We start from the raw sequence: 10,854 nt of genomic DNA, 5'->3' as shown, positions 1-10,854 counted from the left end.
TCTTCAGAACAAATAAATTAATTCAACTATCAGTCAATTGTTTATTCGAGGGACAGTGCAAAAATGACTTTTGTTAAAAAATAATACAAAAAAATTCCGACAGAATCTGTTAACTTGTCTTGTATACCAAATTTCCAAGCGAATTTGAGATATTGGGGGATCGTAATTTAAATTAAACGTCATTGTTCTTAATCACAGAAAATGACAGTCCAGCTATATCACTTATTTTTGTATCAAAATTTTCACAAGAAAAAAGTAAAAAAAATGATTGATAACTTAATTCAAATTTTATGCGCCGAAAGCCCTCTTAATTAAGAGGGCAAACACATACTACCAAACATTTCGTATTTGATGTTAGGACCACATATTTTACGTAATTTTGTTCGAAATTTCCTTTCTAGTTATAATTACTCTAAGGTTCAGAACGTTCAGAACGGTTTTAGAATATTATGTATAGATAAACACAAAAGAAATAAGAATTGTAGCCCGTAATGAGACTTGTTCCATTGGACTGTAACCTATAGCACACTGTTACGACTGTATCAAGGACTGTATAGTGTATGTATGAGTGTGATTCATTCCACATATTCTACTCCAATTTTCGGAACAAAAATGTCATCGACGCGGAATGAAACGTACTGCTTGAATTATGGTGTATGACCATTTTGAAATTCATCTGAAATTCATTTTGGATATTTTGAAATTCATCCATGGATAAATGTCAGCCGAAGTATTAAAAACCATCTTGTAAACCGGTGTAAAAAATATCAATTTTTGTTATTTAATTTGCATTATTTGTCACAAAAACATTGTCCAGTCAATTCTAATATAAGTTTTGTTTAAATGTTATTTCCGTTCAATGTGTAAAAGTGTTTCGATCGAACATAAAAACGTCATAAGTACGACCAACGTTTTCAATTTATCAAATTTTGTTTTTTTCCAAAATTAATTCCAAAATTATGCAACTATTGCCGAGACATGTAAGTTAATTAATTTCGTTGATTATTTACATCGCATTTTGTGAATGGGAATTCCGTTTATATTGCCAATATGGTACTTACGTTTCAGTATTTGTATATTTCTGCATTTCGATAGTGACACTAGTGAAGGTGTAATCCATTTTTTTCGAATATTTATCTCAGCACACATGTTGTGTGCGAATTAATGCGATCTGTCAATTTTTACCAATGGAAAATCAAATTACAAAAGGGAAAACTAATAATTGTAAAATGCCAACAAGTTGTTTTTGTGATATTCAAAGAGAATGTAAATTGTATTAGATATTTATATTGAGTGTGTCTTCTACTGTGGTAAATGGCATTTATAATACGGTTGTGTAAACAATCTTTCCAGTTTCGTCGATATTTTTTTTTTTAAATGTTTAAGGTGGAATCAATTTGCTCAGGGTTGATTATTGCTTTCTCTTTCGAGACATTATGAATTAGTAATGAAATTATGTGGTTCCGTAGTGAAACGGTTTCGACATTGACAAACGTCACTCGTCTTCCGATATTTAATCGACATTATTGTTTTGAGTTTATGTCCTTGATGTTGTTGTTGTTTGCCTGTATATTTGGTCAGTCCCTAACTCATCAGAGTAAATGAATCTTTCTTGATCTCTGTTCTGGTAAATCTTCTGCGTTAAGATTTGCTAGTACCTTGGTTGTTATTTTGGTTCCACCAAAGAAAATAATTTTTCATTCCGTGAATCTATTTCTGTCAACTCACACTAATTTTTCCACAATTCTAATCCGCAGGTTTTCAAAAGATGCTTGTTCCTTATCCTGAGTTAAGCAGCACAATATTAGCAAGACATCAATCCCATAAAACGTTGGCTTTGAGAAATTCTCGCAGAGATGATTTAGATGCCATTCCGATTGCTGCAAAGAACTTGGATCCAATTGAAAATCGCAACAAAAAGCAAAACAATGTGGCCACATCACTAGAGAATCCAATCGAAAATAACGAGAATCAATGTGCACCTCTTCAACAGGACACCAATCCAGCGGAGAATAGACTCGTTTCGAAATTGAGTCACAAAGTGAATTTGGCCGGTGACAATACAAAACGGAAAAAAGTTTTATCGCTGTCATTGAATCGGGAGAATATAACGAGGCCTACCCAAGCGAACAAAAAAAATTCGGTTGACAGTCGTCATTCGCCATTGAAAAAACGACTCAAAACCTGGGAAATGCACGAATATATGCAGCACCAAACGGGTGCATCGTCGTCAAATGATTACATTTTGCCGAAAGCGTCACACAATTCCGATGAGAATTCGTACAATCAGAGAAAACAGATCACATCGTCGATGGCAACGCTGTGCAACATCGGAAACACATGCTATTTGAATTCGGTTGTTTACACTTTGCGATTCGCTCCTCGCTTTCTGCACAATCTTCATCATGTCTGCGACGATCTATCGGAAATTACGCAAAAAGTGCATAACAAAGGTAAGAGTGCATCGCTCGGCCGTAATGTGGGCGGTATACAAGGATCAAACACGCGCAGCTGGAGCACTAAAGATCTAGCCTCAATCGGTTCGTTTGTGGATGTGCCGAAAACGAATCGTCAAATTGCCACCGAAAAACTGCACGAACTGTACATGCATTTGTATCGTAACGAGATGGTTGAATCCACGGAAGCATTCCACGCTGACACATTCCTCAATGCTGTACAGGATGTTAGTTCCATATTTGAGGGTAATCAACAGCAGGACGCTCATGAGTTTTTGATGTGTGTGTTGGATAGTATACGGGAAACATGCAACTCATTAACAAGAGTCATAACGGAATGTCCGGATATTGTAGCAAATGGGTGAGTCACTTTTGATGTGTATTGTAAACGATGAAGGGTGAACTGCGATTGTGGTCTGGGTGGTAGATTTTTTCGGTTAAAATTTCGATTTTTGAATCATGTGTTTCTCTACTGAATCATGTGACTAACTCAATTTTACTTCTTCGATCCAGCAATGGTGGTTGTTCCCACTTACATTTCTAAACAAAACCTATAACAGCTGACTCAGTTAGATATTTTAACAATGTTTTACGTTTCTGTGCACATGCACGTTCCGCTGATTTTTTTACATTTCTTTAGAGCCGGGGTTAGTATGTTTAACCTCGGTGCTCACTTATACGCTCGTAACATTCAGTATTTGGATCGTGTAATTGGCAGGTTAGAGTAGGTTAGCACATCACGCGATTCGTATCATAGGTAGTAACTGAAGACTCTTTGATCATTGAATGCAATAGGTCACTCATTTCATAGCGAAATTATTCCGGTACGTCAATGCACATAAAAGATTAAATAATCGATGATAAACAAGATTGTGGCGCTCGAATTCACTCTGTATTACAAATCAAAGTGCGGGAATTTTTGTTCGGGAAATTCAATTCTTACAATTCCATCACTAATTGCTGTAGTTAAATCACAGTAAGTACATCTGTGAAATTATAAGAGCCGACATTTTCATTCCATAATACTACAACATTGCTATAGATATCGTCGTGTATATATGACAAGTCGATGTTGCATTCGGAATGAATATGAATTGGATTGAAATGGTCGAATCTGATAATTCCACGATTTAAATTGAAAGATTGATTGTTAGTGACCTGGTTAAGAGGGCAGACTAGGTGTGAAGTAGGCTATATATTGAAAAATTGGTTTTAAAATTAATATAGACCATTTAATAAAAATCTGTTCCAGCAATTAGATGAGCAATATGTTTATCTATCTCTAAAAAATGAAAAACGATTTACAATAAGCAACAGTTGGAAGAAAACCGATTTCCAAAATATGAACGTCGCTTAAAGTTAGGCTATGCAATATTTTTTTGGAAATCGGTTTTCTTCCAACTGTTGCTTATTGTAAATCGTTTTTCATTTTTTAGAGATAGATAAACATATTGCTCATCTAATTGCTGGAACAGATTTTCATTAAATGGTCTACATTAATTTTAAAACCAATTTTTCAATATATAGCCTACTTCACACCTAGTCTGCCCTCTTAATGAGAACATGTAACGTAGCTCATGTGCGAGCGTTTCATCTATCGTAAGCAATGTTACATGTTACAAACCTCGGAATTTTCCATATATTCATGCATACGTCGATATCGCATGTCAGGTACTGCGTCAGGGGAATCAATCGTCAATATTTGCTACATTCACTGCTTAGAGCAATTATCAAAACATCGGCGTTTGTTGAACTTATCAGTCCTTTTTTACGCATTCAAGCGAGTCAATTACCATGATGTTTTTCTTGATTTTCCTGTTTCATTCCCATATGGAATGAATTGAATGGATGTTATATTTTCATGTTGCGGTGTCGTCAATTTTATTTTGTTTAAATGGAGGGGGTAACGGATTTTTGTGTCGGAATTTTTATGGGATGAAGAAATTTTAGATAGGAATTTTCTGCAGCTGATTGTACCACTACAACACGCGTGCGTGTAACTATTTTACCAAGTGCATATTGTTGGTAATTTCGGTAAATTAATTAAATTCAAATTACGAACAATAGGCTCTGACTTAAACGATCAGAACTTTTGCTGGGGTGCGTGGGCCAGCTGACAAATATCTGAATTAAATTCATGTCTAAATTTCACTGACGTTCACTGTAATCCGAAAATAATCTCCGAAATCATCCAAGTGAAGTATGATGTCAAAATCGTCAAAAGTAATTAAGAAATTGCAGTGTATACGGTAGCGCTTGACGCGGATGGAATGCTATAAAACATCCGATTATGTCACTTCATGTGCAAATGTAAGTTTGGTGCAACTTGATTATCATGTCCGGAGCGATAGCGGAGGACTTGACGCAGTCTAACTTCCAAAAAAAAGAACGAAGAACGAAGTTGAAAGCGTCAACTCTAGCGATATCATTCATTTTAGAAATTGTACTTCAAAGACTGCGTCACACTTTTCTCGAAGAGATTTTTGTTGGGATTTGATTTTATGTTGGGTTTGTTGAATAAATTCAATTTAATTGTCCCTATTGGATGTTTGTTCTTGTGAACTTAAGAGGCATCGGTGCTCTGCTGAAAAGCATACATTAGGGCAATTTTTAAATACTGGATTTTAGTTTCCTTTTGATGATATCTTTTCACCGGAATCCTTTTGTGGTAGCTTTCAACAGAAAGTACATTTGGTTGTAGTAGTTTGACTGGCTCTGAGAAACGTGAGGAGTTTACGAAAATTTCGTTACACTGTTCACTTTTCCCAGAGCTACAAACGACTACACCCAAAACTATTTTCTGTTGAAAGCTAACACATTCCTGGTCGGAATTGCGCTCGTACATTTTTGAAAAAGGATTCTGATGGAAAGAAAATGAAATATGAAGCACACAAATGTAGTCTACAATGTTAGCTAAGTACCGAAGCCTCTTAAGAGGCACTTTGCTGAAAAGCATACATTAGGGCGACTTTTAAATACTGGATTTTAGTTTCCTTTTGATGATATCCTTCCACCAGAATCCTTTTTGAAAAATGTACGACCGCAATTCCGACCACGAATGTGTTAGCTTTTAACAGTAATTAAATTTGGTTGCAGCAGTTTGACCAGCTCTGAGAACACTGAGCAGTTTATGAAAATTTCGTTAAACTGCTCACTTTTCTCTGAGCTGGACAAACGACTACAACCAAAACTAATTTTGATTTAAAGCTTACAGATTCGTAGTCGGAATTGCGGTCGTACATTTATCAAAAAGGATTCTGATGAAAAGATATCATCAAAAATGAAATGCGACGCACACAAATGTAGGCTAAAATTTTAGCTAAGTACTGGTGCCTCTTAATAGTTTTGGGAAACAAAAAACGATTTCGCTCTGCAAATTATTTTTGCAGCATATAGGAATCAGGAACTATTTTTGGGAAAATGTTTTCCCACATTTGGTTGAATTTTTCTAAAAAAATATTTATTTTTTGTGGAAAATTCTGGAAATTCTGGATTCCAAAAATAGTCACTTACGGCAACTCCTCATGGAACTCCTCATGGGAGTTCATACATTGCTCTATTTTGTACTGGTCAAATAATTGATTTGAGTTACCAGCCGAACAAATCTAAAATATTCCCTTTTCGTCTGGTGTAACTACAAACATCCTGCCACGCAATTGTTAGTTTTAAAACATTCTGCCAATAAGACTATTCTAATGATTAATTCTACAAGTTACCGGCAAAGTGCTTTTCAATACACTTGCAAAAATAAAAATAAAAAACATCGCAAATTCTGATACAGAAACACCTGTTAATGCATCCAGCTGCAGCATAAAAAAAAAAATTGCTTGGTTCTCTTTCAGTAAAAGTTTTTTTTTTATTAAATCAAATCAAGAAAAGAAAGTTTGAGTAAAAATGAAATTCCTCCCTTTAAAACTTACTTATTTTAGTAATTTTAGTAGAGGCTCTCAAAAGGGTGGCTTGGAAGCCAAGATCGTAATATTTCATGTACATAAAAAAAATATTGAAGCGAAGAGATGTTAGAAAGGATAAAAAAAAACTCCGAAAAAGGGTGGGCGATTCTTTAAATCTACACAAAAATTAAACATTCCCTTGAAGAACTTTAATTTACGCACAACATTAATTGAATTTTCCAAACCTTTTCAGTTATGTAAGTCTACCGGAAAAAATCGAGGTGCAAACATCCCAACGCAAAAATTTTCCCAATATATTTCGCAAACGCAGTAAAGATGATAAATCGAAAACAAATCGAAACGATGCCCCATCGAAAGACAATGATGCAAACAGAGATGCAAACAATCCGAAAAGTGGCTCGATATCGAATTTCGACGATGAACTGATGTGTGGACCTGACAAGGAAAAAAATTTGGAGAAAGTCAACGAGAAAATCAAGACGATGGGCGTCGATTTTTTTACGGAGGATTTCGAAGGGGTCACATGTTCGTCGACGAAATGTTTAAGCTGTGAGACAATAACTGAACAAAAGGAAACAATGATCGATTTGTCAGTGCCTATAACCGGCTATGAAAATATTGACCAACAGGAAGATCCCAATTTATTTATTCAGGTGAGTTTAAACGGTAAAGGAGTTCGTACTGGACATCTTGAATTTATCCCGAGCTTACCATGTGTTTTAATGATTCCATTTTCCCCGTCCAAATCATATTTGTCTTTCATTACAGAATTTGTGCATTACCCGCGAACAATTCCGTGGCGAAAATAAGTATCGATGTGAGGTGTGCACCGGTCTCACCGAAGCGATTCGTACAGTATCTTATCCCGTACTGCCGCGCCTGCTAATCATTCAACTGAAACGATTTTCCGGTGGCATGGAGAAAATCAACAATTACATCCCAACGCCATTCAATTTACAATGCTTTTGTTCGAATTGTTGTGTACGATCGGATGCGGAAAAACTTCACACCTATCGGCTGTACAGTGTTATCACTCATGTGGGTGCTACGCTATCCGTTGGACACTACATCGCCTACACAACATCATTAGATAACTACAAAGACTATTATGACTGTCCGAAGGACAAACGAAAAAATCACCAAAATCCAACATGTCCGGTACCGCCAGTCGGCGGTCAGAATGCCGAGAAAAATCTAGGATTGAAGAAGATTTTATTTGGCAAAAGTAAAGCAACGAGCAGTGGTGACGTTACAAAAAATATTAAAAATTTAAATGGTTCGGTTAAGAATTTGACAAATGGAATTGATAAGACTGCTTCCAATGGCAGCATTTCCTGTCAAAGTGTCAGTTGCTGTGGTATTCTTATGAAAAATAGTCCTGGAACTAGTCTGAGTAGTTTGAACATAAATGGTATATCGGAACATTTGCGACACAATAGTTACGTGGATAATCTGTCGAATTCGTCGCTGAACGACGATTGTGGTAGTTATGGTGGAAGTAATTTTAGTAAAAAATCGGAACCCCTATGGTTCGTGTGTGATGATGATAAAATCAAAACAATGACACAACGCGAATTTGAGGATTTGCTGTCACCGAATAAGAAAATTATGGTCACGCCTTATTTGCTATTTTATGCTAGAGTTGATCTGCGTAAGCAAACGTAATGGCTTCATTGCAATCGATTTATTTTTATTATTTTTTTCTTTTTTCTTTTTGACTAGATGCTATCAGGCCTGGCATTTTAAATTATTTTTTGTTTTATGCATCCGCCATCGTCGATAATCTTGTTCTTTTCTTTTTAGTTTGTTCGCTTCTTTTTACCAATTATTTTGTTTTTTAAATCAATTTGAACTGGTGAAATAAACCAAAAACCAAAAAGAAATGTTCTGTATCGCTAAAATGGGAACGCCAACAAATCCCGTCGGCTTTTCTCTACCATTTTTTAGTATCTCCCATTACGCATTATAGACTGTTGGGATTATCAGAGGGTCCTCTAAAATTTACATTCCAATTAAACATTTTATTAACATTCGCCGATTCGAAAGAACAGTCTTGATCGTAAATTTTTACTAGAAAGTACAGTAAATGTAACAACGAAACATAAATTGGAATTATTGTGGCACTGACGAAGTTGCAGTTATCAGATGAGACAGGGGAGATTTTGCAGACGAAGTCACACTTAGGTCGAAAACATTTTTAAATCTGTCATTAACCCTTTCGACTCATTCTTCTAAATTCTACGGCACCGTAAGGTAAATGACACACGTTCAGTAATTGTATTCAGGAAAAATCTTTCAACGAAATAGAAAAAGATCTAACGAAAATTAGGGCTTACTAGGGCTTGAATCAACATTAACGAAATATCCTTTTGTTGTGACCTAAGTTTTCTCGTCATTGATAACCTGACGACCGACATTTTTCAATGTTGACCTGACAAATTCTACATTGATGTCATTAAGCAAAGAATTACCTAAAAATTGTCCTTGTTGTTTTAAAGGTGAAGTAACACTGGAACACATAAGTAAATAATCTCGTGGAAGATAAGTAGAATAAGAACAGGTTCTGGATAGTGATATCATTTTTTCTTATCTAAACAACCAAATACTGACTTGATCTGAACTGCCGCAAAGACATTTCCTTATTTGGTCACAATTTTCCACAATATAAAGATTAAATAGTTCACGCAGGAACGGTGTTGACTTTCTTCGGTACTGCACAATGAAACGAACAAGTTGATTCTGTTCTCTCAGTGTGCCATTTGAGAAAAATTGTTTTCGAAGAATTTAATGCTAAGATGGGTGAACTGAATTTAAAATCAGTCAGAAATTTAGAACAGAAATTACATCTAGGGTTCGTATTTTTGTAGCAGATATGAATAGGACTTGCAAAACTCTTTTTTAGAAAATATTTTCTTTGTACAATTTATTGTAATTGCTCGTGAGGATTGTATATCTGAACATAGACCAGGGTGGAAAACAGGGAAAAAGTAGATTAGTCTGTAGCAATTGAGACTCTAGAGTTGTAATATAAGTTCGAAAATTTTGTAGAAAGATGGTCGTCGGTTCAGTTTTAAAAAAAAGTGTCGAGAAGCAGAACAAGGAAATCTCTAGAAATTGTTTACGTGACAGTACTTACTGGGGCAGTATCAAGATGATGAAGTATAATACTTTTGTTTCCATTGTGATTTAATCCTAACAAAGTTTGTCTTGATTTTTTTTTTATATTTTCTAGTGTCCGCATACTGTTGTATTCGCATTTTTGATTAAATTATTTAATTAAATTCAATTATTGAGGTGAGGTGAAGTGAGGGAAAAAAAACCACCTCGCAGTTTCATCAATTTAACAGAAAATAAGTGACGAAAGACGGTCCTTATATCCTAAGTAAAAAATTCGTGAAAAAATTTTGAAAAATTCCGACCCTTAACTATTCAGGATGATGTGGTCAGGATACATTTTGAATCTATAAACCAATATATGAATGCAAGTATGGTCCTAGACGACAGAAAAAAAATTGACGATAAGGAGTCGTTACAGACCGTTATAAGTATTAGAATATGGAAACGTCAGAGAAAAACAATGTTTTGTAATAAAATATTTCTATACATGTACCGTTAGAGCCGGGCTGACCAAAATATAGAGTATCGACTGAAGAAATTTTGTGAATTTAAAAAGAAAAAGAAATTTTATTAAAAATCAAGCACCCGATCTTATATGTGACGGGAAAAATCTACATTTTTGTGAACTATACCTTCGATTGGACTATCTTATAATAGTCTGAGAACAGCTAACAAGAAAAGTTAAATTAAACATAAAAAAAAGTTTTCTCTTTTGTTCTTAGTTGCAAGCGTAAACAATCGACAACTTTTTTTTATTATTTGAAATCATTTTTTTAACAAAAACGAAGAGCTTACAATTTATTAAAGTAAAATATCATAAATTTCTTGTAGAATTATTTAAAAGAAAAAGTAAAAAATAAAAGTTTATAGAAAAAAAAACAAACAAAAGTAAAAGAAGAACCCATAGCCTTGACGACTAAAAGCTAAAAAAATGTTAATGGGATATACATAATCTATTTTTCTAATTAACGAGCAATATTTTCAATAAAAATGTTATTATTACAGACATTCTTATAGAACCTATAATTATTATCTCTTTCGTTTAAATTTAAAAAAGAAAGAAAAAAAATAGAAAAATAGAAAAAGTATATAAACACAACAAAAGGAAATTTTTTTCTCTTCCAAATTTAAAATAAAAGCAAAATAGAAAAACAAAATATTTTATAAAAGTCACAAATTTAAATCACAGCTTGAAATTTGGTTACGAAAAGAGTGTTGATCATAAGACAGAGACATCTATTGGCGAACTTTTTACAAAAAACACAGTTTTTTCACATTTTCTTTCCAAGACACATTCCACAAACAGTTTTAGTTGATCCGATTCCGAGCCGAGGTCAATATGCACACGAGAACGTAACCTTTAACTT

At 34.4% G+C, this 10,854-nt stretch overlaps 1 protein-coding gene across 4 annotated transcripts; it reads left to right on the top strand.

Moving 5' to 3' along the window:
• The first annotated feature begins 669 nt into the window (after positions 1-669).
• On the top strand, positions 670-10,180 carry LOC119083340 (ubiquitin carboxyl-terminal hydrolase 1-like). 4 transcript variants are annotated; one of them, XM_037193061.1, is made up of 5 exons: positions 1,452-1,576; positions 1,758-2,817; positions 6,603-7,023; positions 7,139-7,508; positions 7,644-10,180. In XM_037193061.1, the coding sequence occupies exons 1-5, from the start codon at positions 1,456-1,458 to the stop codon at positions 8,033-8,035; spliced, it is 2,364 nt and encodes a 787-aa protein (XP_037048956.1). In that variant the 5' UTR covers positions 1,452-1,455; the 3' UTR covers positions 8,036-10,180. The 4 variants fall into 4 exon arrangements, with proteins under 4 accessions (XP_037048944.1, XP_037048935.1, XP_037048956.1 ...); XM_037193049.1 differs by lacking the exon at positions 1,452-1,576 and adding an exon at positions 670-757 and having other exon boundaries at positions 7,139-10,180; XM_037193040.1 differs by lacking the exon at positions 1,452-1,576 and adding an exon at positions 692-980 and having other exon boundaries at positions 7,139-10,180.
• The last annotated feature ends 674 nt before the right edge of the window (positions 10,181-10,854 follow it).

The sequence above is a fragment of the Bradysia coprophila genome, chromosome X (assembly GCF_014529535.1).
Source record: "Bradysia coprophila strain Holo2 chromosome X, BU_Bcop_v1, whole genome shotgun sequence".
Taxonomy (NCBI): domain Eukaryota; kingdom Metazoa; phylum Arthropoda; class Insecta; order Diptera; family Sciaridae; genus Bradysia; species Bradysia coprophila.
Note: the sequence above shows the minus strand (reverse complement) of the source record. Positions and strands in the feature narration are given on the sequence as shown.

Coding starts and splice junctions, on each gene's coding strand:
- LOC119083340 (XM_037193037.1), top strand. CDS start 1,456: ATGTGGTTCCGTAGTGAAACGGTTTCGACATTGACAAACGTCACTCGT. Junction 1,577..1,757: donor GTTGTTTGCCTGTATATTTG/GTCAGTCCCTAA, acceptor TCTAATCCGCAG/GTTTTCAAAAGATGCTTGTT. Junction 7,024..7,138: donor ATCCCAATTTATTTATTCAG/GTGAGTTTAAAC, acceptor CTTTCATTACAG/AATTTGTGCATTACCCGCGA.